The 27,688-nt window shown below is 47.7% G+C and overlaps 1 protein-coding gene across 1 annotated transcript in view; it reads left to right on the top strand.

Annotated features, from left to right (window-relative positions):
- Window positions 1-20,380: 20,380 nt before the first annotated feature.
- uvssa (UV-stimulated scaffold protein A) overlaps window positions 20,381-27,688 on the top strand; it is a 66,216-nt gene continuing 58,908 nt past the window's right edge. The window contains exons 1-9 of the mRNA XM_079249698.1: window positions 20,381-20,540; window positions 20,704-20,883; window positions 21,064-21,217; window positions 24,746-24,922; window positions 25,046-25,166; window positions 25,426-25,658; window positions 26,004-26,205; window positions 27,267-27,376; window positions 27,496-27,624. Coding sequence (XP_079105824.1) covers window positions 20,747-20,883; window positions 21,064-21,217; window positions 24,746-24,922; window positions 25,046-25,166; window positions 25,426-25,658; window positions 26,004-26,205; window positions 27,267-27,376; window positions 27,496-27,624 — 1,263 coding nt within the window. The 5' untranslated portion in view covers window positions 20,381-20,540; window positions 20,704-20,746. The remainder of the gene's footprint in view (window positions 20,541-20,703; window positions 20,884-21,063; window positions 21,218-24,745; window positions 24,923-25,045; window positions 25,167-25,425; window positions 25,659-26,003; window positions 26,206-27,266; window positions 27,377-27,495; window positions 27,625-27,688) is intronic.

The following is a 27,688-nucleotide window of genomic DNA, read 5'->3' as shown; positions in this document are numbered from 1 at the left end:
GTCTTCTACGACCCTTGCCTGTTCCCAGCCGGCCATGGTCCCACATTGCCCTGGACTTCGTCACCGGCCTACCCGTCTCCAAAGGTAAAGATACTATCTTAACCATTGTTGACCGCTTTTCCAAGGCCGTGCATTTTGTTGCACTCCCCAAACTCCCCTCGGCCAAGGAGACGGCTGACCTACTGGTTCATCACGTTTTTCGGCTCCACGGACTGCCCGCGGACATCGTGTCTGACAGGGGGCCCCAATTCACGTCACAGGTATGGCGAGCCTTTTGTCAGTCTATTGGAGCCACACTGAGTCTGTCGTCAGGATTTCACCCCCAAACCAATGGTCAGGCTGAAAGGACTAATCAGGACTTGGAGACTGCCCTCCGGTGTGTGGCAGAAGCTAACCCATCCTCTTGGAGTGAACATCTGGACTGGGTTGAGTATGCGCACAATTCTCTCACCTCCTCAGCCTCTGGATTGTCCCCTTTTGAGTGCTCCCTAGGGTACCAGCCACCACTATTCCCCGCCCAGGAGGGTGAGGTTTCTGTGCCATCTGTCCAGCTTCACATCCGCCGCTGTCGACGGGTTTGGCAGAAGGCTCGGGCTGTGCTTCTCCAAACTGGGGAACGGAATCGGCGCCAGGCGGATCGTCACCGGACTCCTGCGCCCGGTTATTCCCCTGGTCAGAAGGTTTGGCTTTCGTCCAGGAACATTCCTTTGCGGACCGATGCCAAGAAGCTGACTCCTCGTTACTTGGGCCCCTTTGAAATCCAACGGCTCATCAATCCTACTGTGGTTCGACTTAAGCTCCCCCGTTCCATGCGGGTTCATCCCTCCTTCCACGTCTCCCAACTTAAACCTGTTTCATCCAATCCTCTGGTCCCTCCTTCCAGGCCCCCTCCTCCCGCCCAGCTTGTGGCTGGTCGCCCGGCCTACACGGTCCGACGTCTCCTGGATGTGCGCCGTCGGGGTTTTCAATTCCTGGTTGACTGGGAGGGGTATGGTCCTGAGGAGCGTGTCTGGGTCCCTCGCTCTTTCATTTTGGATGCCTCCCTGGTTCGTGACTTTCGCCGGGCTCATCCTGACCGGTTTCGGTCGCCTGGTGGCTCCCGTTGAGGGGGGGGTACTGTTGTGATCCTGTTCCCTGGTGGGCGTGTCTGGCATCCTGGCACCTGGATCAGCACCTGATCTTCATCTTGGCAATCAGCAACAGCACTATTTAAGACCTGCCCAGCCTGCTGTTCATCGCCAGATTGTTGAACGCCCTGCGGTACAACTCTCGGCCTGAAAGATTCTTCCCTGTGTGAATCACTGATCGATAACCTGTGTGTTTTTTCCCGTCAGAGATCCTGCCTGCATGCCCGATTGCTGCCCTACCGCTTGCCTGCCTGCCTGCCTGCCCGCCTGCCTGCCCGCCTCTCTGTCCGCCAGGTTTACCTCCCCGCTTGTCTGCCTGCCGACTAACCTATCTTCCGCATCCACCTTGGAAAGAACCCAAAATCAGAAGGACGCAAATAAAGTATTGTTTGGAACTCCGAGCCGAGTCCGCATGTGAATGCCACGCACTTAACGTCAACCTAACATGCAGAGAGCAGGGCAGTTTTTTTTTCTTTATTCATAATGATTAGATATCTATGGGCACTAATTGGACATTTGATATTTGACATTGCAGAAAGGATATTCTGATGTAAAGTTGGAGATTTCCCCTTTAACTCATGTTTTTATTTTTATCTAATTTATGTTGTGATGAAACTGTTTACTTATTGTGAAAAATAGTTTGTGTTATTAGAAAGTGCAACTATTTTTTATTATGTTTTATTTAATGTTTATTATTTAATGTATTACTTTATCTTTAAGGTTTGGACATTAATAAATATTTATTTTCATATCCATGTTACATTTATTTCCATATCCTCCAAAAATGTAGATTCTGATTTTGTTCTAAAAAATGTGTTGGAGATGTTGAGTTGAAATAAATCTGAATAATGAAACAATCCTTACTTGCACTAAATTGGAGATATTTTAGAAAAATAGACTGGATTAAAAGGAGTCAGGGCAGTGCGCAAGTATAGACTTAACACTTCAGGTTATATTTCCTTGATTTTGAAAATACTAGGTCATGATGTAAAGTGGGCTGGTCTGAGGCATAAAACTCCAGGACTGAAAATGAGTCCCACTCCGGCCCTGTATGAGGCTCTATTGTTTACGCCACCATAAGCTGCTTTACTGCAGTATTTTACATCAAGATGTGCTTTACGGCACGCTGCAATACATAAACATGGAGGAAGACGGTAGCAGACGTGTTTCAGAGGATAATTCACTAAAAGATGAGCAACCAACCCAAACTGATGAGTTTGTTCCTAAAAGATGGAAATTTCTGTCTGGATGCAGTTTGGATATAAAAAGACCGATGTGGAACCGACAACAGACTAGCTCACAGTCCCAACAACGGACTCCGACACAACTAACTCATTTCATCACCTGCAGGAATCAGGATAAAGAATCCAGAATAAAGAAAAGAGTCAATAAAAGCAGCGTCTAGTGGAGGAGAAAGCTCAGAATAAACTCCAGACGCTGCAGCAGGTATTTACCTGTGGAACGGCCATAGTTCCCCCAGATGGATGGAGATCACTGCTGCTGTTGCCTAGCAACATCTGATACATAACTGAAGGCTGACACAACATTACACAGTTTATATGGTTATGTATATTGTTATGGGATATAAAATGAGCGATATCAGGATATGAGATTTTGGTCATATCACCTAGTCCTAGTGTTGTATGTTCTGCACGAGGACAGAGACGGGATGAGGAAGAGGAAGATTAGAAAGTGAAAAAAGTAGTTTATGTAGAAGATATGGCCATTGGGCTAGAAGAAGGGAAATGACCACCAACAGCAGACTGGTCCTAGAACCGGACCAAACTGAGCCTGACAATAATCACACATCTAAAAATAGAGACTTTTCCTCTACAATGACATAAAATTTTGCTTTCCTATGAACAAAAACCAGAACCAACAATGACAACAGAAAACAGAAGATTAACTTTCTCTTTGATTCAAGAGCTACAGGCTCTGTGCTGAGACCATGCTTCCTCTGCATGCACGAGGCCACCAGACGCATGAGAGGAAGCGTCTGGTGGCCGGGCCTTCGCCCATGGGGCCCAGTCGGGCTCAGCCCGAAAGGGTTACATGGGCCCCACCTCCCGTGGGCTCACCATCTGCGGGAGGAGCCGTAGGGGTCGGGTGCAGTGTGAGCTGGGCGGCAGCAAGGGGCGGGGACCCTGGCGGTCCGATCCCTGGCTGCAGAAGCTGGCTCTAGGGACGTGGAACGTCACCTCTCTGGTGGGGAAGGAGCCTGAGCTTGTGCGCGGGGTTGAGCGGTTCCGGCTAGATATAGTTGGACTCACCTCGACGCATGGCTTGGGCTCTGGAACCAGAACCCTCGAGAGGGGCTGGACCTTCTTCCACTCTGGAGTTGCTCATGGTGAGAGGCGCCAAGCAGGTGTGGGCATTCTCATCAGCCCCCAGCTTGGTGCCTGCACGTTGGGGTTTACCCCGGTGGATGAAAGGGTAGTTTCCCTCTGCCTCCGGGTGGGGGGACGGGTCCTGACTGTTGTCTGTGCTTATGCACCGAACAGCAGTTCAGAGTACCCACCCTTTCTGGAGTCCTTGGAGGGAGTGCTGGAGGGTGCTCCTTCTGGGGACTCCATTGTTCTGCTGGGGGACTTCAATGCTCACGTGGGCAATGACAGTGAGACCTGGAGGGGAGTGATTGGGAGGCATGGTCCCCCCCCTCTGAACCCAAATGGTGTTTTGTTATTGGACTTCTGTGCTCGTCATGGATTGTCCATAACGAACACCATGTTCCAACATAAGAGTGTCCATATGTACACCTGGCATCAGGACTCCCTGGGCCGCAGTTCGATGATCGATTTTGTAGTCGTATCGTCGGACCTGCGGCCACATGCCTTGGACACTCGGGTGAAGAGGGGGGCGGAGCTGTCAACTGATCACCACCTGGTGGTGAGTTGGCTCAGATGGTGGGGGAGGAGGCCGGTCAGATCTGGCAGGCCCAAACGTGTTGTGAGGGTCTGCTGGGAACGTCTGGCTGAGTCCCCCGTCAGAGCGAGCTTCAACTCCCACCTTCAGCAGAGCTTCAACCATGTCCCGAGTGAGGTGGGGGACATTGAGTCCGAATGGGCTGTGTTCCGTGCCTCTATTGCTGAGGCGGCCGGCCGGAGCTGTGGCTGTAAGGTCTTTGGTGCCTGTCGTGGCGGTAATCCCAGGACTCGTTGGTGGACACCAGCAGTGAGGGATGCCGTCAAGCTGAAGAAGGAGTCCTATCGGGCCTTCTTGGCCTGTGGGACTCTGGAGGCAGCTGATGGGTACCGGCGGGCTAAGCGGCATGCGGCTTCGGCTGTCGCCAAGGCGAAAACTCGGGCATGGGAGGAGTTCGGCGAGCTGTGGAGAAAAACTTCCAGATGACTTCGAGGCGATTCTGTTCTGCCTGAGGTGAGGTGGTTAAAAAGCTCCTTGGTGGCAAGGCCCCGGGGGTGGATGAGATCCGCCCGGAGTTCCTTAAGGCTCTGGATGCTGTGGGGCTGTCCTGGCTGACACGCCTCTGCAGCATTGCGTGGACATCGGGGGCAGTACCGCTGGACTGGCAGACTGGGTTGGTGGTCCCCCTTTTTAAGAAGGGGGACCAGAGGGTGTGCTCAAACTAAAGGGGATCACACTCCTCAGCCTCACTGGTAAGGTTTAATCAGGGGTCCTGGAGAGGAGGGTCAGTCGGTGAGTCTGACCCCCAGGGACTCCTGTGGGGAGTACTCTGGAAGTATGGAGTACCAGTCGCCCTCGTACGAGCTGTCCAGTCCCTGTACGACAATTGTCAGAGCTTGGTCTGTATTGCCGGCAGTAAGTCGGATTCGTCTCCAGTGAGATGGAAGGATAAATCTAACCGTATCGGTGGCGCTCTGCTGCTCATTCTTTTCTATCAGGAGCGCAATGAATTCTGGGATAAGAGAGGACGTATAGGATGCATCTCTTGTCGCCTTTGTTTTAAGCTAATCTACAGACCGTTTATTTATTTTTATGTATAAACACACATATCTGTCCCAACAGACAAGCTGGGAGGACATTGTGTCCAATAACCACAATGGATTTCATTCCAGTCGTCCTCGGATGTCTTCGTCTCCTTTCATTAAAGAAAAATCTGAATTTATTACAGTCACTTAGATAGCTGGAGATTGGAATAAAGAACAATAATTAAACATGTGCTAAATTATAATCCAGTCATATAAGACACTCATTTAATTCAGTTAAAGAAAAAACAAACAAATGTGTCCTGGACAAATTAGAGCATTTTTCTGATGAACAGGTGCAGAAGTCTGACTGGGAGGAACAGAAAACACCTGACTGGACTGGAAACATCACAGGATTGTTCTACTGAATATTAGTTTATGACTGATGGAACATTTATTATTTTATCATATTTGTTTGCTTTTTAAAAAATCTTTCTGTTCAACCAGAATTAGAAAATAATTTTCATCAAACTTTTATTTATTATGACTTTAGTCAGTGTCATCTTATTTCCCAGGCTGCAGTTTTCTCCTTCTTTAATGGGAGGGTATGAATACATATGAGGACGACTGTATATGTGTTTAACAAGGATTATTTTCCACTGAACTTAACGTCAGCTTGACAGGATGAGCTGTCAGCCAGAGGAGAGCTTGTCTGAACTGCCTCCTCCTCATGTTTGTCGTCAATCACAAAGGAAAAGGAAAATAAATCTAACTTAAATTACTGGCACCGTTTTATGTCATTTTAAAAATATTTTTGTGTTTAATGTGGAAGAATGGGGTCAGTAATGAAATGAACTTGGAATATGTAGTTGCTAGGCAACGGAGGACTGGAGCACTATGGGTAATTCTCGTACACTAAATAGGCGTTTCATTTTACTGGCAAGTCATTTGGAAGTGTGCAGACTCTGAATTGAGACACAGCCGTTGTTTCAAACTCCAGTCAAAAAACCAAAGGCTTTGTGAGTCTGTTATGAGAAATAACTTGTTCCCAAGTAGTAAGGCAACGCGAGTTTATTTATACAGCACAATTCCACAACTAGTGGAACAAGGGAGTCCCCACAGGGAGGACCCTCCAACACTCCCTCCAAGGACTTCAAGAAGGGTGGGTTAAGCTTGTTACATACTCCACGAGAAGCAAGAACTGAGTTCTTGTTCTCGAGGCTGCAAGAACAAGGAAAAACGTCTTGTTCGGCAGGTCCATACATACTCCACGAGAAGCAGGTCTGCAGCGGGGAGGGATCACTGCGGGGGGCGATATCTGCTTTCTGTGCAATGAACCCGGTTGTTACCTCCGCCGAGGAGGTTGTTTCCCCGGCGTCTTTTTGCTCAAGATAACTTAAAAGGTTACGGACCGATTTTATAAATATTTCAAGAGTTGTTGCAAATGTAAAAATGAAGAACTGATTAAATTCTGGTGGTGATCAGGATCACCGTTTGGATCCAGGAACTTTTTAAAAGGATTCTTAAACATTGTGCTTGGCGGAGGTTTCCGCTCTCCGAGTTTCTAGTTTCATACTTAACCAGCAGCTTCGTCCGCGGCAGGGCGGGTCGTGTACGCGGCGGGTCGGGTTGTGCACCGGGCAGGGCGGGTCGTGCACGTGGCAGGGCGGGTCATGCACGTGGCTGGGTCCGAGTATTTTAACGCCACATGTAAAAATGTTGGTACTTTCTCACCACCTCGATCAGCTGTTTTATCAAAACAATCCATTTTGCCGGCAACAGTAAAAACACGGAAGCAGCAACTCCGCTTCCTGCTTTCTCCGCGTTAACCACGCCCACCTCACATGTCCGACCAATCACACGATACTTCTCGCAGCCCCGCAAAAAAAAAAAGTTCTGCAGCCCGGTGTCAGTAACTGTCTTCAAACACGTCTGCGAGAACAAAATGACGTCATTTTCTTCTCGGAGCCTCGAGAACAAGAAAAAAGTTCTCGCTTCTTGTGGAGGATGTGACAGGCTTTACTCTGAACTGCTGTTCAGTGAATGAGTACTGACAACATACAGACACCAAGCCAGGTGCTAATGGGCATGCCCACACCTGCTCGGCGCCTCTCACCATGAGCAACTCCAAAGTGGAAGAAGGTCCAGCCCCTCTCGAGGGTTCTGGTTCCAGAGCCCAAGCCATGTGTCAACTATAACTAGTGTCTAATAGATTTTTTAGGAAGTAAAAACACTGTAACAGTAACCAAGCCGACTATAGATAAAACCATGGACCAGTTTTTCCAGATTCTGACATAAAAATTTTGTTCTTGATATAATCTTAAATTGATAGTAAGCTGACTTTGTTATTCCCTTAATGTGGTTTTCAAAATTTTGGTCAAAGTCCATTGCTACACCAAGATTTCCGGTCTGGTTGGTGGTTTTCAGGTTCAAGTCCATCCCTCCTCCCAGATGTGTGCCCTGGTTGGTGGTTTTCAGGTCCGTGTTCATCACAAGACCCAGATTTCTAGCCTGGTTGCTGGTTTTTAGGTCTGAGTTCATCACTAATGATGTGTTCAGACCAAACACGTTTTGAGCGTCAAAAATGCTGAACGCTCGACACTAGTCACTAAACTGCCACTTTTGTGTCCAACGCCCAAAACACTCCTGCCACCCCCAAGCACAGGATCCAACCCCCCCCCCCCCCCCCCCCCCCCCCCCCGGGGGCCAGCCATTATGGACCCACCCGGGAGGCAGCAGAGGGGAGCTCCAGTCGGAGGGGGAACAGGCCCCAGCGGGCCCAGACCGCCAAGAACCGGCCCTGCCAGGCACCAACCGCCAAGGGCAGACAGAGCCCCAAGAGCCCGAAGGCAACCCCCAACCCCCCGCGGGCAGAGGGTTCAGCCCACACCAATGGAGAGCCAGGATCCCCAGACAGCCGCCGAGTGGAGGCCAGGCTGCACCCCAGTACACCAGCCGCACTCCGGGGGCACAAGACACCCCCCCCCCCCCCCCCCCCCCCCCCAACACACACACACACACACACACACACACACACACACACACACACACGCACACCAACTGACTCACATACTACCTCCTAACACACACCCTACCCGCCCCATCCATTACACATGCTCCATGTCACACCCCCCTACCCCCCTTCCCCCACTCACATACTCCCCGATGCACACATACACCACATAACACAACTCCCCTCACGAGCTCCCTCTCTACACACCTCAACACACACACCCCTTCTCACCCCCAGTTCACTCACTCCCTTCTTTATCAGCACACACACCCCCCCACCACACCTCAAATCATCCACTCCTCCCTACACACACGCTCCCCAACTCACCTTTCCAACTCCATTCATACCCTACCTCCTGTACGTGCCCACACCTCCAATCACGTCCCTCCCCCTCTACACCCCACTTACATACTCCCCCTTTATTCACACACACCCCATTGCACAGTCCCCCACCCCACTTCCACTCTACACATACAAACCTCCCCCCACACTCCCGCACGCCGTCATCATTCCTTCCCAACATGTGGGACGCCCCTGGGGGAGCACAAACCAGTAAGGCCCCCACAGCTATCGTGATATGGTGACTAAGTGGTGACTAAGTGTAATTAAAATTGGGAGGTGGGCCAGTACTGGGTGCAGTGATCAAGACCAGCTTCATAGCCTCTCTCATCACCCAGCACATCGTGCACACCTCCCAACACCCTCCCTCTGTGTGGTGGAGAGCGGGGAAGGGGAAGGGGATTTAGGACCAGAGGGAATGACTCCCTCTAAAAGGTGAGCTGTCTTCGGCACTTGGCACGCCCCCATTCCCAGGGCCCCCGAGGCCAGGACAAGCAGGAGCAGCCGCCCCAACGGCCAGAGCCCTCACCAACGCCAACCAAGGAGCGACCGCCGGCCCCAGGAGGCACCAACCCGCCACATGCAAAGGGCAGCAGGAAGGCAAGGAGGAGGAGGGGTGGCAAAAGGGGAGCCCAGACCAAAGGTCCACCGTTTTCACCCACCCAGAACACTCCCCAACCAGAGACATGCTGGAGTTCCTCTTTGCCTACACCCCAATAAGTTACCACACACACACCTGTCACACAAACACCTTTCTGACCTATATCCTACCCACTTGATAACCACTGCCCCTCCACCCCCCCACACACATACCACTATCCCTCCACCCACATGCACCCCCACACTTCTCTATATGCACCCCTATCCTCCCATCCCCCATACACATGTACCACTATGCACCCATATACTTGCACCCCAACACACACGCCTACCCCCATCACCGTGTATCACTACAATCCCCCATACATCCCCCTTACCCCTCATCCACATGCACCAACACACTCCCCCATACACACACCCCTACCCCCATCCACTTGCAGCACCACACTCCCTCATACACACACTTCTACCCTAGTACCCTACCCTACCACCACACTCCCCTACTCACATGCACCACAACTCTCCTCCATACATACCCCATACACACATGTATACATATACAAACACACTCACACACATGCACGCACACGTGCACACACACACACACACACACACACACACACACACACACACACACACACACACACACACACACAATGCACGCACACATACACGCGCACACACAAACCGATCCCCAACCGTCTTGGTCCAGGGTCCACAACCAGGCACCAGGGCACGGACCTGCCCCCCAACGCAGCAGCAGATCCAGGTCAGCCCAGCCCCCCACGGTGGAGGCCAATGCCCCCCACCCCCAAGAGACAGGGGACGGGCCAGGGCCCCCGCCCAGCCCTCCCCCCCCCCCCCCCCCCCCCAGGGCCGGGAACCCAGCATCCCCAGTGGTGAGGCAGGCAAGATCCCCACTCAGGGGCCCACCACCGACCCACAGCCCTCAGAGACCTCCAACCCGCCCCCAACCCCCAGTGCATCAAGGTCACACTCTCCCCCCCACACTAAGTGATGGAGCTGATCACAGGGGACCAGAGGGAATGAAATTCAGCTGATTGATCCTTTGAGGAGGCAGACATCCTCTCTATACGGATGTAATCTAATAACAGATTTCTAAACTGCTGTATACACAGATTCTGTTTGCTTTTCCAGTTCACAAGGATAGTTTTCTTCGTGATGCACAGGCTGCTGAGGATTGGTTTTGCTAACTTAAACCCGATGTTATTTTCACCCAAGTGACCCAGTAGGCACAGTGTGGGGTTTGCAGGGATATTACATTTAAACCAGTCTGACAGATCTTTACATACCTGGAGCCAGAATCTCTGGACAGGTGGACAAGACCATAAGGCATGGTAGTAGCTGTCAATCATGTTGTCAGTACAGTGTGAACAGATATGTGAGTGTAACAGACCCATCCTGAACATCCTGTGTCCTGTATAATGAGTTCTGTGGAGAATTTTGAATTGTATTAATTGCATGTTTGAATTCTTAGTCATTCTGAATGTGTTTGAGCAGATTTGTGACCATTCATTTTGATTGAAGTTACTGGATAAGTCTGCTTCCCATTTAGAAGTTGGGAGACAGATGGAATCTTCTAGCTTCAATAGTAATCTGTATATTTTGGATAGTAGCTTCGGGGCCTTAAGATTTAAGAATTCTGCAACCCTGATAGGTAACTGTAAGTTTAGTTGGTCAGTGGTGTATTTCTGACCTGATTTCATATCGTAAAGTAATTACAGCAAAAGGCAGAATGTTTCCATTTTCTATTATATGTTCTAACTGATTTACTCCTTTATTCTTCCACTGAGGGAAGTTTATCATCTTTCTGTTTTGCAGGAAGTCGGGATTGTTCCAGATGGGTGTGAGCTTACATGGAATAAGTGCAGACTGGTTACTTTCATGAATTCCCATCAAGCCGAGCCTTAGAGAGGAGCTGATGTTCACTTATATGACTGGACAGTTGAGCTGATGAATGGTAAATCAGAGATGACTAAGTCTTCACATAATGCTTGCTCTACATCCAGCCATGGCTCTTCTAGAGAACACGGTTTGAGCCACTTGGAGATGTATTGCAGCCTGTTACATGAGAAATATTGATTAAAATTTGGCAGGTCCAATCCACCTCTGTCTTTGGTCTGTTGTAAAGATTTTAGACTAATGCGGGATGGCTTGTTTCTCCAGAGAAATTTGGATATGTTGGAGTCTAGTGATTTAAACCACGTGGAGGATGGTTTAGTGGGGATCATTAAAAAGAAATAATTAACTTTAGGTAGAACCATCATTTTAACAGTGGAAACCCTCCCCATAAGTGATATGGGCAAGCGGTTCCACCTTGAGAGGTCATCCTCTACTGTTTTTATTAGCTGATCATGATTTAACTTTATTAATTCGGTTAGTCTGGGAGAGATTATTATACCCAAATAACTAATATTTCCTGACTGTATAGTGGTGTTAGATATGTTTTTAAAGTCACAGTTAATGGGCATTGCTGTAGTCTTTAACCAGTTAATAGAATAGTCTGATATTGATGAGAATTTATTAATGAGTGTGATTGTCTGAGAAAGTGTTGTTTGCGAGTTCTGAAGGAAAAGTAAAATGTCATCAGCATAAAGACTTATTTTATGTTCTATATTTTTAGGACAAATTCTTTTGATTTCTTTATTCTGTCTTATGGCAGCTGCCAGGGGTTCGATAAAAATGGCAGAGTGATGGAGAAAGTGGGCAGCCCTGTCTGGTGCCTCTCTGTAAGCAGAAGTTTGGAGAGATGTGAGCATTAGTCTTTACACATGCATTTGGGCTGCTGTATAATATTTTAATCCAGTGGCCCAAACCCAAAGTTTAGAGTTGCAAATAATAATTTCCAGTTCACATGGTCAAAATGTTTTTCTGCATCTAAAGAAATAACGGTGGACTTCAGATTGTGTAGAGTTGAATAATGTATTATGTTAATTAATCTGCGCATGTTAGTATAGGAATGTCTACCTTTTATAAAGCCTGTTTGATCAGCTTGAATAATGAAAGGGGTTATTTTTTCTATCCTTCTGGCTAGAGCTTTGCTGATTATTTTGAGATCTGCATCTATTAATGAAATTGGACGATAACTGGATGGAAGTGCAGGGTCTTTTCCAGCTTTTAATAGTACTGTAATATTAGCTAAATTTATATTCGGGGGTATTCTTTGTTTTTCTTTTATTTCTGAAACCATGCTGTAAAAGGTTGGAGCCAGTGTTGTCCAGAATTCTTTGTAGAATTCAGCTGGATAACCATCTGGACCTGGTGTTTTATTGTTTGGCATACGGTGGAGAGCTTCATGGAGCTCATGAACTGAAATGGCTGAATCTAGACCCATTTTATTTTCATGTTTTAATTTTGGGAGATTAACATCACTAAGAAACTGATCAATATTCTCCTTGGTTGGGTTTTGTAAAATTCTTTGAAAGTATTGTTTATCATGTCAGGATCATGGCTGATATTTCCTTCTGAATCTTTTATAGAGGAAATTGTTGTTTTCTCCTTATTTGCCTTTAGTTGGTTAGCCAGGAACTTTCCAGATTTGTTACCATGTTCAAAATTGTCCAATCGAAGTCTTTGCACCATGAATTGTGTTCTTTTATCTATTATTTCATTAAGTTCTAATTTGGCTTTTCTAATACCATTCAGTGTGTGTTCTTCTGGGGAGACATGGTAAGCTTCCTCTAGTGATTTAATTCTGAGTTCTAATCCTGATGCTCTCAAAGTTTCCTTCTTTTTCTTATGGGAAGAGAAGGATATTATTTTCCCTCTCATTACTGCTTTTCCTGCTTCCCACAGAACACACGCTGAAGTTTCTGGTCTGTTATTGTTTTCTAGATATGAGGACCATTCTCTTTTAAAGTAGCTGATAAACTCAGAATCTGTAAGTAATGATGTATTAAATCTCCAGTTTCTAGTGGCTGGCTTACAGTTTTTACTTCTAAGGGTTAATGATACAGGTGCATGATCACTGATGATTATGGGATGGATCTTTATCTCTGATATGTCACTCATGAGTGAAGTGCTGATTAGGAAGTAGTCTAGTCTAGAATAGGTATGGTGAACTGAAGAGAAGAAAGTGTATTCTCTCAGTGTCGGGTGATGAGAACGCCATGCATCGCAAAGACCAAAATCCTTCATGTACTGTTTAACCGTTTCAGCTGATTTCCAACCTCGATACTTCCCTGATGAACCGTATTTGTCTAGAATAACATTTAAGCCCCCTGCTACAATGATTGTGTTATCTAAGTGATCATAGAGCGAAGTAAAGAGGGAGTGAAAAAAGGAGGAGTCATCAACATTTGGGCCATAAACATTTGCAATAGTTAACTTAACATTTTGAATAGATAATGTAACTATTACAAATCTGCCTTCTGGATCTGTGATTGTTTGATCAATGTCAAATTCTAACCTTTTATTAATAAGAGTGGCTACTCCTCTTTGTCTGCAATTATAGCAAGCTGAGTAAACATGTGGAAACTGGTCTGTTGAAAGATTTATTGCTGAATTACATAAATGAGTCTCCTGCAAGAGAACAATGTCTGCCTTCATTTCCTGCGACTGATTAAAGATTTTTAAGCTCTTTTCCCTTGTACCAGCTCAACGCACATTCCAAGTGACAAACCTCAGTGTGTTCATAAACTAACAAAGATGAAGGCTATTTGCATATTACTATAGCGTGTGCAACCCACTGCTTGTGCACCTGCTAACTGTGTGCGGGACCTGGATCTGCACGTAAAGTGTCTCCATGTGTGCTTTCCTCATCCTTCTGTGTGTGTATTTGTGAATCGTGCCAAATGCTGGGTCTGATGTTCAATTGTGTGCATGAGCCGCGAGTCATATTTATAAAATAACAGGTGAAATTACTGATAGGGGTGAAATGGTTGAATAAAAGAAAAGTGAAAAGTGTGACTATGCGAGAGAAAGAAAAGAATCTATAAAACATATTCGTGCCAGGAGCGGTATAGTGGAGACGGGCATTGAAACTATTCTTTTTTTTTTTTTTTTTTTTTTTTTAAACCACAATTTTATCGATATGGCATGATTAAGTGAAACGTAGCACTTACCAACAGGTTAGTAGAGCCAAATAGTGATGTTGGGGTCGCGGTACAGCTGTCCATTGATAAATAGTTTGTCCACCGAGATGACAGCGCGAGCTCCTTCAGCGCGAGCTCCTTCAGCGCGAGCTCCTTCAGCGATGGATTTCTTCCTGATGGGGAACAGGACTCTTCGCCGATCCAAGATTTCTTTAGGAAACTGGTCATTAACTCTGTACGGAAGACCACGAAGTTCACGACATTGACTCTTCACCTGCTCTTTCTGTTTGTAATTAACAAACTTTGCCACGATGAGTCTTGGTCTGCTGGCACCGGGTTTTTTCCCTCCCAGACGATGGACTCTGTGGAAGGAGATGTTTTTCACCGTTTCTTTAATGTTTTTGTTTTCTTCCGAGAGTCAAGTCATTCCCTCGGTGAGGGTTTTTTACCAACTATCTGAGGCTGGCGTTATCCATAGCAAGCCCTTCCACCTGTCTCTGGCTGAATTCTCCTGCCGCGTTTGCCGCTTGTCTGGCTTGTCTTTTATTTAATGAATAAAGCTAGAGAATGTCGTTGTAGGGCAGTGATAGTCACTGTTAATGCAACAAGAGCCAAACTCAGCAGAGAGCCGCCACCCCGCAAACAAAGCGTTGCCACGCTACGTATCCCGCTACGTTGCCAAATCAGTAACATTCTTTTTTTTTTTTTTTTTAGCAAGGAATGGTTATCCTAAATATTGCACGGAGTAATGGCATTATGCAACAGTATATGGTGAAAATACAATAATGCCTCCAGAATGTGGGTGTTTCTTTTTCATTATATATACGGAGCTACCGACGGAGCAGCTCTTTGGTGGAGTTCGGTGCAGCTGAAATCAGCCAGAACTGGCAACTCTGACAGGGTCAGTTAGGGCCGTTAGGACAGCAAAGTTTCTGCAAGCAGCCTGCAGCTCTTGTTAGTGGAGAGAACTGCAGCGTTGAGGATCATTTTGACTTGTTTAGATGCATTTTCAGAAAGCCAGCGGCTGCTTCACGAGCCGCAAGGCAAGAGTCAGTGAGCCGCATGAGGAACGCTGTCGTAGGGCGTCTCGTGTCTGGGTTCACCAGATAAATCATAGGCGTACTCCAGGAGCTGCTTACTGATCACTCTGATTGGCTGATACCCTGCATCAAGCGGCCAAAGTTCAGATTTTCCAGCTCTGGCTTTTGACTACATGAGTTCCACGTGGAACGTGCATCACGCTGACACTCAAAACGTGACGTGAGAAAACTCCTCCTTGACGCACCTCCACATAGACTTTACATGGAAACCTGCCGCTTTTGACGCTCAAAACTCGTTTGGTCTGAACACACCGTAAACCCAGATATCTGGCCTGGTTGGTGGTTTTCAGGTGTACAGAATGAAGCTTTGCACCGATCTTTAGTTGTTTCTCATTGGCTCCAAAGACAATCACCTCAGTTTTGTTTTTGTTTAACTAAAGAAAGTTTAGACACATCCAATCATTAATCTACTTGATGTATTTACCAAAATCCTTATTAGGTCCTTGGTCTCATGGTGGCATTGTAATATAAACCCATGTGTCATCTATGGTAACTCATGTTGTTATTCTGTATAACCTGTGCCAGTGGGAGCATGTAGATGTTAAACAAAAGAGGCCCCAAGATGGAACCTTGTGGAGGACCACATATAATTCTTGTCTGCCCAGATGTGAAGTTACCTGTTGACACAAAGTAATTTCTGTTCTCTAAGTATGTTTTGAATCAGTTTTGGACAGTGCAAGAGAGACCGACTGTCACAATCAACCCTGCTTCGTCCTACATTGCTGCTTGCCACACCCCTAATCAATTTACTGCCCTCACCTGCCACTGCCACCTGTTCATCATCCCCCATCAGTTCAACTTGTGTATATATGCAGCTTCCACCATTCACTCACTGCCAGATTGTCATTGCTCTCATGCCTGACCTTCCAGCACTCCTATCTGAATTGCCTGCCTGCTACCAACCTGATCTGCACCTGACTACTGCTTCTTGTCTTGCCCTTGGAGCCTGGTCCCCAGTGGTTACTGGGTTTCTGTCCTGGAGGACCACCACCAGGTAGTTAGTGGATTTTGTGTCATCACGTTGTGCTATATGCCTGCTCTCTTGGCCCAGAGGAAATTTACTCTGCTTGGAATGTTGGGAACCAGAATTCAATCCAAACACTGAACATTTTCTACCAAGTGGTTCAATAAAGACTGTTAACCTGCCTGGACCTCTTGTGGTGCTTTTGGGTCCTTTTCTGTTCATTTCAGTACTATCTGGCCACAAGATGGACTCCGCATAATCCCACACCACTCAGCTGCCTGGAAACAATAGAGGGTGTTCTGCAGCAACATGAAGCCATACTAACTGCATCAGCTACGGAAGTCAGCAAGTAGCTGAGATCCAAGGCCGCTGTCTGGCGGCATTTACAGCACAGATGCAACAGCTGACGGCTCAACTCTCACAGCTCGCTTCTTCTCCCCTGCCGGTTCCCTCCTCTGAAGTATCGGCTCCTGCCTCTGTATCTTTGCCAAACGATGATCTTGAGCCCTGGGTGGGGACTCCAGGGAGATTGGGGCCCCTTTCTCACCAACTGCTCTCTTCTGTTCACCCTGCAGCCCCGACACTTCGCATCAAAATCGGTGAAAGTTGCATTTGTCATCAACCACCTGTCAGGCAGAGCTCGCTTAACAGCAGAGTGGGAAAGGAGAACAGTGGTTTGTTCCTCTTTTGACCTGTTTGCTGCTGAGCTTCGCAAGGTCTTTGGATTGAAAAGAACAGTCGATCATAACATTCTGTTACAGAGACTAGAACAGGTGATTGGAATTACAGGTACAGCGTTAAGCTGGTTTAAATCATATTTATCTGATAGACTTCAGTTTGTTCATGTAAATGACAAGTCCTCCTCCCAAACTACAGTAAGTCATGGAATTCCTCAAGGTTCTGTACTTGGACCAGTACTCTTCACGCTATATATGCTCCCTTTAGACAAAATTATTAGACGTGGAATAAACTTTCATTGTTATGCAGATGATACTCAGATATACTTATCCTTTAAACCAGATGAAACAAATCAGCCCGATAGGCTACAAAATTGTCTCATAGACATAAAGACTTGGATGTCTAGAAATGTTCTCCTTTTAAACTTAGATAAGAATGAAGTAATTCTCTTTGGATCTGAAAAACTCAGAGCTAATTTTTCCAGTTTTGTAATGAACCTGAACGGCATTACTTTAGCTTCCAGTGCTACAGTGAGAAACCTTGGAGCAATATTTGACTCGGACCTGTCCCTTGGCCCACATATTAAGCAGGTTACTAAAACAGCCTTCTTTCATTTAAGCAATATAGCCAAAATTAGGGACATTCTGTCTCAGAGTGATGCAGAAAAACTGGTTCATGCTTTTGTTACTTCGAGACTAGATTACTGTAACTCTCTATTACTGGGCTGTCCTAAATATGCCCTGAAAAGCCTTCAGCTGATCCAGAATTCTGCAGCCAGAGTCCTGACCAGAACCAGCAGGAGAGATCATATTTCTCCAGTTTTAGCCTCTCTTCATTGGCTGCCTGTTGAATCTAGAATAGAATTTAAAATCCTTCTCCTTACATATAAAGCCCTCCACAGCCAGGCACCACTATATATCAAAGACCTCATTGATATATAACAGTGTTGCATCATTAACATGCATGTCTCCTGTCTCAGCAGGTCTCCCTGGCTGGGAGTAGCAGTTCCTGTTGTCTTTCTGTCCTCTTCCCCCCACACAGCAGAGGCAGATGGCTGCCTGTCCTTGAGCCGGGTTCTGCCGGAGGTTTCCTTCCTGTTAAAAGGGAGTTTTTTCCTTCCCACTGTCGCCAGTGTGCTTGCTCAGGATGGGAGATTGAGCTGGACCTCCAACATGTTGGTTTCCTTATATAGGCTGTTATGAATTGGCTTTCATTATGTTTTCTTGTGTCTGTAAAGCGTCTTGAGATGGCATTGCCGTAATTTGACGATATATAAATAAAGTGCTTCAGGTTCTGCAAGGGGACTACTGGGTCTAAGACAAAACACAAGGACAGTGGCAGACTACGCGATTGATTTCAGCATCAGAGCCAAAGTAGTTGGAACTGTTCAGCCCTTTGTGATGCCTTCCTTCATGGTCTGTCTGACAACATCAAAGACAAGCTTGTGTCTCAAGACGCTCCAAACACCTTGGACGGGGTGATTGAACTGGCGATACATATAGACAATTGTATCCAAACTCGTCAATGGAAAAAGAGGCAAGAGAAAACCCAGAGATCTCTTCTTCCTCACTCCTGCCTATGGATTTCAGGCGATACCGCCCCATTGGTCCAGCAGACTGGGGATCCGGAACCTATACAGTTGGGACTCATCTCCCTCCCTCTGGAAAAAAAGGACCATTACCGTAAATCCAATCTCTGTCTATATTGTGGGGCTGCTGGACACTACGCCATTGGCTGTCCAGTAAAAGCCAGAGCACACCAGTAAGAGGAGGCACTGGTGAGGTCAACAGCCTTGTCAACTCCTCAAAGCCAGACATCGCTGTTCCAAGGGTCGTCTCCTCCTGCCCGATGGCCCTCACACCTTTTCTATTTTCATTGACTCAGGTGCTGATGCCTATATCATTGACGAATGGATGGCCCGTCGGCTGGGACTTGAACGTGTTCCCTTGCCCCATCCAGTTCCTGCCAGAGAACTAGATGGCCACATTATGGGTACACTCACACATCAGATCTCTCCTGTTCGTCTGCTGATATCTGGACACCATCAGAAACCCATCCAGTTCCACATCCTGAGCTCTGCCTGCATGCCACTCATCCTTGGGTATCCATGATTTTGTCTCCACAACCCTCACATCGACTGGACTACTGGGGCCGTTTTGGGGTGGAGTCCTTCCTTTCATAAGAGGCACCTCCACAAAGCCTCATCCCAACTTCACTCCTCCAGTTCCTGTTCTTTGGCTGACCTCACCAGGGGGCCTCCTGAATATCATGACTTCCGCCAGGTGTTCAGTAAGGCAAGGGCCATGTCTCATCACCCCAACGCCTCTATGACTGTGCCATAGATCTTCTGCCTTCACCATCCAAGGGACACCTGTACTCCCTGTCAGAACCTGAACAAAGAGCCATGGAGACTTATATCAATGACTGCAGGACCGGCAATCATCCTCCCTACATCTTGCCTGGTGGCCTCTCTAACCCTGGACATCAAGGAGAGAGTTAAGGATGCCACCGATGGTCAACCTGGTCCCAGGTCTTGCCCCACCAACTGTCTCTTTGTTTCCCCAGTCTTAAGATCTGATGTGCTGCAATGGGCCCACCCTTCCAAACTCTCCTGTCACCCAGGAGTTTTTCGCATACGACATGCCCTCCTCCAACGGTTTTGGGGGCCTATATTGCAGCAGGATGTCCAGGAATTTGTCAAAGCATATCCCACCTGCAACCAACAAAAGACCACCCACCAATCCCCAGCTGGCTTGCTTCAACCCCTTCCTGTACCTCACTGCCCATGGTTGCACATATCTTTAGACTTTGTCACAGGTCTAGCTCCTTCCAACGGCCACACTGTAGTCCTGATGGTTTTCGACCGTTTCAGTAAAATGGCCCATTTTGCGCCTCTGCCTAAACTCTCTTCTGCCAAAGAGACTGCACAACTGGTTTTGCATCATGTTTTCTGCCTCCATGGCCTTACAGTGGATAGTTTCAGACAGAGGGCCCCAGTTTTCCTCTGTGTTTTGGAAGGAGCTCTGTAGTCTCTTGGGTGCCCTTGCAGGGCCCCCCGAGGGCCCTAAAAATTTGCAGAGGGGGTGTACGTGAGGGCCCTAAAAATGTGCAGAGGGAGTCTGTGCGAGGGCCCTAAAAATTTGCAGAGGTCTACGCGTGCGTCTTTCTGGCGCTCATGTAATCTCTTCTGCTTGGTTGTTCTGTCAGTCAATCTCTCCATCCATACTGTGGATATTTTTACTGTTCCCTTCATTCGATGCCTTGTTAAAGTTCTGACATTTTTAATTGGTATAAATGAATGTTGTTTTTCAATCTTTTACATTTTTGCTGTTGTCTGATTTTTTTTTCTCTGCTGCTGTTTAACACTTTGTAAGATTAACCAGAAAGCGTAATATTAATAAACTTTAAAATAAACTCTAACCCATCTTTCAGCATTTCAAATGTAGTCGGAGTGATCCAATCCCCGCCAGCAAGCACGCGCACGCTCCGTGAGACACCATGTTTTTATGAGAAAAGGAGCTTTTCTTCTGAAAATACGAACCGGAAACGGTAGTCTGTACCGGAAGTGAAGCTCGATGTCGTCATGATAAATGGACGTTGTTTTGTTAAACGGGACCAAACTGCTCTCATCCTCGTCTTCTGGTTGTTGTCCTGAATGGACATCAAGCTGCAAACAGGAAGTAACGCTCGGAACTTTCTAACACATTTTAAGAGAAGCTAACACGTGGTGAGAGGCTAACAGTTAGCATTCTGGTGAAACCAGGAAATCTGGAACTGACAGGTGTTTTTTTCTTCTTCTTCTTGTTTTTTTTTAATGTGGAATTGACGAGACAGTTACCACCAGAGATATTACTAGAATAAACCATGTAATAATTTAAATATACTTGTGTAATGTTTGCCTCAGATCAGCTGCTTTTAGCCCAAACTGTTGTCTATATATGCAGCTTCCACCAGGGAAGCTGGACGTTCAGGGTCTGGACGGTGGAGATGGAGTCCCACAGACAGCAGCCGGTGGAGATGGAGTCCCACAGGGAGCAGCTGTCGGTGCTGGTGGAGGAGCTGACCACATCTGGACAACCTCAGCTTGACCAGGACAAAATGAAGGCACTAAAGAAGATCTGCAGGTATGACACATGAATGGAGGCAGAGTTGACTTCTCAGTGTGTTATGCTGACAGCCAGAATGTCCTGATGGATCTCTGACATCTCCACCTCTGCATAAAACCATTTTATCTTCACTGTTCCTGCTACTGAAACCAGTAATGGATATTATCCATATGTTTACTCTCATCTGTTTGTTTTTAGGATTTCTAATGGCTGCATCGACCATGTGTACCGCTCAGTGATGTCCCAGTTAAACCAGGAGCACGCTGAGATCCGATTGTCTGCTTTCCAGATAGCCAGTGAGCTCTTCTCCAGATCCCACCACTTCAGGACTCTGTTAGTGGACAACTTCCAGGTGAAGCTAAGCTTGGTTTAATCCATGGTGTGGAGGCTCCCAGCCAGGGACACTTCCTGGACCTGGCAACATGGGGATGAGCCAACAGCCTCGTAGAGGAGTCTCCCTAAAATGGCTTTTTATTTAAGCTTCTCGTCAGGTCTGGTCCTCTGTAAGATTAGCCAGATTAGATTTTATCATAAGTAAAGATACAAAAAGCTCGTCTTAAAAGGGAGCTGAGCTTTGCAACATGATACGCTTTCAAGTGTTATTTATTGAGGGATATTGGCTTTAAATGTGTTAAATTTATCCTTTTTGTTGCAGAATTTGGATTTATCCCACTTTGTCACCTGTCAGTGACATTTACCGGTCTAATGATCTGATGATGTAGATATGTTTATTTATTTATTACATATATAATTCCTTCAGTGCACTCAGTGGATCAACAGACACCTGATCTGAAAGGTAAAAAACTGGATGAGAGGGTCCTTCAGGATGGCTCAGCAAGCAGTATGCATGTAATCATGTAACATGCATGTAGCATCAGAACAGGCAGATGATCATGTGTTATCCCGACCCGGTAGTCTGGTAGTTCTAGTGATCATCCCTGAGCCGCCACCTTATCGTGGTGGAGAGGTTTGTGTGTCCTGAAGATCCTAGCAGTTATGTTGTCGGGGGCTTTATGTCCATGGTAGGGTCACCCATGGCAAACAGGTGTCTAGGGGAGGGACCAGACTGAGTGCGGCTCAAAGACCTCGATTATGAATAAAAACATTGGGAGAAGGTTTCCTTTGCCGGGATGTGGGTCACCAGGACCCCCCTCTAGAGCCAGGCCTGGGGGTGGGGCACGGACACAAATGCCTGGTGGCCAGTCCTCTGCCCATACGGCCTGGTCATGCTCAGCCCAAAAGGGTAACATGGGTCCCCCCTCCTGTGGTCTCACAGCCTACGGGAGGGGTTGTATTATTCCATTCTAGATTGCGCTGTCTGATGGCAGCAAACTGTAGTAGCTCTGACTTGCTATCTTCATTTTTTTTTTTTTTTAAAGTAAAAACTTTTCTCATATAGATGTTACCTCAAATTAGGTTTTTTTTCCTGAGGATTTCATGCCGGTTCAGAGGGTGTGCTTCAAGGAAGATTTTTCTGCATATTTTTAGCTCTTTCAAGACTTGTTATGAGTCTCCATGGCAACGAAAGACTTGATTTACAATCTAAACTCTCCCAAATCAGGATTATCAGCGAAACAACACATCAAATCCAGATGAAGTTGAAAAGAAAGAGAAGAAGATGCAGAGCGGGAGTGAGACAGAGGAGAAAGCGATGGAGATTTAAGCCTGTTAATACTCCACGAGAAGCAAGAACTGAGTTCTTGTTCTCGAGGCTGCAAGAACAAGGAAAAACGTCTTGTTCGGCAGGTCCATACATACTCCACGAGAAGCAGGTCTGCAGCGGGGAGGGATCACTGCGGGGGGCGATATCTGCTTTCTGTGCAATGAACCCGGTTGTTACCTCCGCCGAGGAGGTTGTTTCCCCCGGCGTCTTTTTGCTCAAGATAACTTAAAAGGTTACGGACGGATTTTTATAAATATTTCAAGAGTTGTTGCAAATGTAAAAATGAAGAACTGATTAAATTCTGGTGGTGATCAGGATCACCGTTTGGATCCAGGAATGTTTTAAATGGATTCTTAAACATTGTGCTTGGTGGAGGTTTCCGCTGTCCGAGTTTCTAGTTTCATACTTAACCAGCAGCTTCGTCCGCGGCAGGGCGGGTCGTGCACGCGGCTGGGTCCGAGTGTTTTATTGCCACATGTAAAAATGTTGGTACTTTCTCACCACCTTGATCAGCTGTTTTATCAAAACAATCCGTTTTGCCGGCAACAGCAAACACACGGAAGCAGCAACTCCGCTTCTCTGTGTTAACCACGCCCACCTCACATGTCCGACCAATCACACGATACTTCTCGCAGCCCCGCAAGAAAAAAAGTTCTGCCAGCCCGGTGTGTCAAGAAGTGTCCTCAAACACGTCCGCGAGAACAAAATGACGTCATTTTCTTCTCGGAGCCTCGAGAACAAGAAAAAAGTTCTCGCTTCTCGTGGAGTATGTGACAGGCTTTAAACCATTTCTCCCGACCGTCATCATGGGTAATGTGAGATCGCTTGCTAACAAAACGGACGAGCTGGAGATGCTAACAAGGTCTCAGAAAGAATACAGAGAGTGCAGTATTACGTGCTTCACCGAGACATGGCTGCATGAACACATCCCTGACTGTAATGTGTCTGTACCGGGCTTTAAAACGGTCCGTGCAGACCGCAGTAGACAACACAGCGGAAAGCTAAAGGGTGGTGGAATTGCAGTGCTGGTTAACCAGCGTTGGTGTCATCCTGGACATGTTACTGTCAAGGAGAAGATATGCACAAGGGACATGGAACTGTTAGCTGTGAGCTTCCGTCCATATTATTTACCCAGAGAGTTTACCTGTGTTATTCTGGTAGCGGTTTATATTATACCTGGTACCGCACCAGACACAGCCTGTGACGTCATCAGCGCCGTCGTTGCTCGGCTACAAACACAGCATCCAAACTCATTCATGGCGATCTCCGGAGACTTCAACAACGTCTCCCTCTCTGCAACTCTACCAACATTCCAGCAGTTTGTCAGCTGCTCCACCAGAGAAAATAAGATGTTGGACTTATTTTATGCAAATATGAATAATGGATCCAGTTGTTCTGCCCTGCCTCCTTTAGGAAGATCTGACCATAATCTGGTTCTTCTCACCTCCACCTACAAGCCCATCATTCAGCAGCAACCAGTCATCACAAAGACTATCAAAATCTGGTCTGCTGAAGCTGAAGATGCTCTTAGAGGAGGCTTTGAGGCTACAGACTGGAACGTCCTCTGTGAACCTCATGGAGTCGACATCAACGCCATGACTGAGTGTGTGACAGATTACATAAACTTCTGTGTGGACAGCATCGTCCCAACAAGAACAGTGAGGTGCTTCCCCAATAACAAACCCTGGATCACCAGTGACCTGAAAAAGCTGCTGAACATCAAAAAGAAAGCCTTCAGGGATGGAGACAGGGAGTTATTGAGGGCAACACAAAAACAACAGCAGTTGTGTTTCCATGGAGCCGCTGTGTTTCCATGGAGCCGCTGTGTTTCCATGGAGCCGCTGTGTTTCCATGGAGCCGCTGTGTTTCCATGGAGCCGCTGTGTTTCCACGGAGCTCCACCAGTGACGTGGTTCTGCCTGTGGAAGGACGCGCAGCAGCTTCTGGATTGGCTGCACGTCTCTGTGATTTCTGCCAGTCCTGTAATCTTCACTGCAGTCATCAGAACCACTGAAACCTGTTGAAAGCTCATCATGCTGAGTCATCAGTCCTGTTACTCTAGATCTGATCTTCAGATGGTCGATTTGGTTGCTGGATGGTGAAATTGATCTCAGAGTTTAAAATGACACCTGATTTCTAGATTGATACGTCCATTGATGCATTTTTATCCTGTTAGATTTGAAATGATGCTGTTTGATGGCGTGTCCTGCTCCAACAGGAGTTCCTGGAGCTGACGGTGGAGACGGACTCTGAACAGCCGCTTCCCCCTCCTCAGGAAGTGGCCAGGAAGCTGCGCTCCTCGGCTATTCAGACCGTCCAGTCCTGGCAGGCCTCCTACGGCACTGCTTATAAGAAACTGGCTCTGGGCTACCACTTCCTCAAACAGGTGAAAAAGGTGAGGAGACCTCAGGTGTTCCCGCCTGTCTGCTTGTCGTTTCTATGGGAACGGCAGGAAGCCCCAGATGGTACAGATGTAACGTGAAGTCATGGCGGAGGATTGACTGGATCATGTGTCCAGGTGGACTTCCAGGATGCGGAGGCCAGAACGGTTGCAGAGAGGAGGCGGGAGGAGGAGAGGCGGAGGAAGATGGAGAGGATCTACAAGGCCAGAGTGGAGGCCGCAGCCAAACACATGGAAGGTCGGGTTTCTTTCCAGGATTTTCTTTCACATATTTTTGGTTTTTATTTTGATGTCGCTTGATTTTTGTCCTATTTGCATTTTTTAATTTTATTATTTTGAGGCTATAATCAATATTTTTATTCTAAATATTTAATGTTTGTTTTCCCTGGTTTCTAAGTGGACGAGCAGTGACCTAGTTCCGTTGCCGTGGCGTTCCTGACGTGGTCATGACGAATTCCCCCAACGTCAACATGAACCAAGTCTTGTTTCTTCATCAGAGTCGTACCAAGAGATGGAGGCGACGCTGACGGAGATGGAGTCCTGCATCAAGCTGCTTCTCCCCGACTTCATCCCCTCAGACTTCCAGACCGGCAGGCGCTCCCCTCCGCCCTCACATGATGGAGAACCCTGCTGCAGCAGGCAGCTGCTGGGCCGCCAGACAGAGGGAGGGGAGGGGGGGGAGCAGGAGCAGCAGCAGGAGGAGCAGCAGGAGGAGGAGGAGGAGGAAGAGGAGCAGCAGGAGGAGGAGGAAGAGGAGCAGCAGGAGGAGGAGGAAGAGGAGCAGCAGGAGGAGGAGGAAGAGGAGCAGCAGCAGGAGGAGGAGGAGGAGGAGCAGCAGCAGGAGGAGGAGGAAGAGGAGCAGCAGGAGGAGGAGGAAGAGGAGCAGCAGCAGGAGGAGGAGGAAGAGGAGCAGCAGCAGGAGGAGGAGGAAGAGGAGCAGCAGCAGGAGGAGGAGGAGGAGGAGGAGCAGCAGCAGCAGCAGGAGGAGGATGAGGAAGAGGAGCAGCAGGAGGAGGAGGAGGAGGAAGAGGAGCAGCAGCAGCAGCAGCAGGAGGAGGATGAGGAGGAAGAGGAGCAGCAGGAGGAGGAGGAGGAAGAGGAGCAGCAGGAGGAGGAGGAGGAAGAGGAGCAGCAGGAGGAGGAGGAGGAAGAGGAGCAGCAGGAGGAAGCTGAAGGAAGCAGTAAAGAAGAGGAGCAGGAGGATGAAGACAAAATGTTTATCAGGAACTCTGGACTCATTTCTCATTCCTACAGTCTGGACCTGCATCTCAGTCCTGGTACGTACCTCTGGGACCTGGTCCCCCCCCCAGACCTCTGGGACCTGGTCCCCCCCCCAGACCTCTGGGACCTGGTCCCCCCCCCCCCCCCCAGACCTCTGGGACCTGGTCCCCCCCCCCAGACCTCTGGGACCTGGTCCCCCCCCCAGACCTCTGGGACCTGGTCCCCCCCCCAGACCTCTGGGACCTGGTTCTCCCCCCCCCCCCCCCCAGACCTCTGGGTTTTCTTGCTGTGACGGAGGGTGAAATATGTTTTAACCTCTTTCAGGCCAAGCCCCCGGTTCTGGGGGCAGCAGGAGTAAACATCAGGGTGATACAGGTGTGACTGGGTGTGAGTAATAACAGAATAGACGTGTGTGGGACTCCAGAAGCTGCTCTGTAGAGAAGTCCTGCAAATGATTTGTCAGACCGTTGGATCGTGTAAGATTCCACATCGACAGCGAGGCCTCCTCCACAGCGACTGGGATGTATGACTGAAGGAACATGTTACTGGGCCACCTCTAAGAAAATCCCTGTAACTTTGTTGTGCTTTGCTTCACATGTTGAGGCGTGGTGTTCTGGGTGGTTTTGTCTGCAGAAGAAGTTTTAAAGCTTTTATATGATGGAGGAATTCACCAACAATTAGTTCTGTAAACTAACCACTGACTTTCAGCTAAAAGAGGTTTTTCTGGCTGAAAGACGCGTGGAGGAGGTCTTCTACTGGACCCTTGCTGATGAAAGAGGAGTGTGGAGCATTGCCTGCCACTGAGGGACAGGATGCCTTCACAGATAAACTGCTCAGATATACAGTTCTGATCATAGCCTGGAAAAGTAAACATCATCACATCTTAGGAATCTTAGCTGTCATTGGTGTAGAGCATGTCGGTAATGAGGAAAATGCGTAGTTGGTTGGCACGTTGTGTTGACGGGACGTCTGGAACCAAACGTTTCTGTGTGTCTGCGGCTTCAGAGCTCCTCCTGTTCCTCAGTAATCACAGCATCCGTGTGAAATCATGAACTTTGACATGAATCTGAAATAAAGACGTGATAATTCTGTTCCTGTGTTTTCCTCTGACTCTCAGGTCTTCATATTACGGAGACGGAGGATAATGAGGCGGTGGTTTCCATGGCGATGGAGCTCTACAAAGTCATAAGAACCAAACACCTCCCAGCTGTGCAGGGCTGGGTTCAGGTGAGCCTCTACAGATACCTAGCAGACCAAATGTCGGCGCTTCTCCTGTAAAATGGAGGCATCTTTGGCAGTTGTATTTGTTTGTTTATTGACAAGCGGCTCTCCTGATGTCTGTTCAGGTCTTTACCAAGTCTGGAGCTGAAGAGCAGCTGCTGAGGAGAGCGCTGGATCTGAAGAAGTCTTTAGAAGCTGCCCTTCGGAAGCACAAAGAGCTGCAGATCGACTGCAAGCCCAGAGTCTGCGAAGTGGTGAGTGACTGTCAGGAGTAGGGGTGGTGGGGAAGCCGCTGCTTGGGCGACCAGATCTGCTCGC

Source organism: Telmatherina bonti, assembly GCF_933228915.1.
Source record: "Telmatherina bonti genome assembly, chromosome: 12".
Classification (NCBI taxonomy): domain Eukaryota; kingdom Metazoa; phylum Chordata; class Actinopteri; order Atheriniformes; family Telmatherinidae; genus Telmatherina; species Telmatherina bonti.
This window is presented reverse-complemented; position numbering and strand designations above follow the sequence as displayed.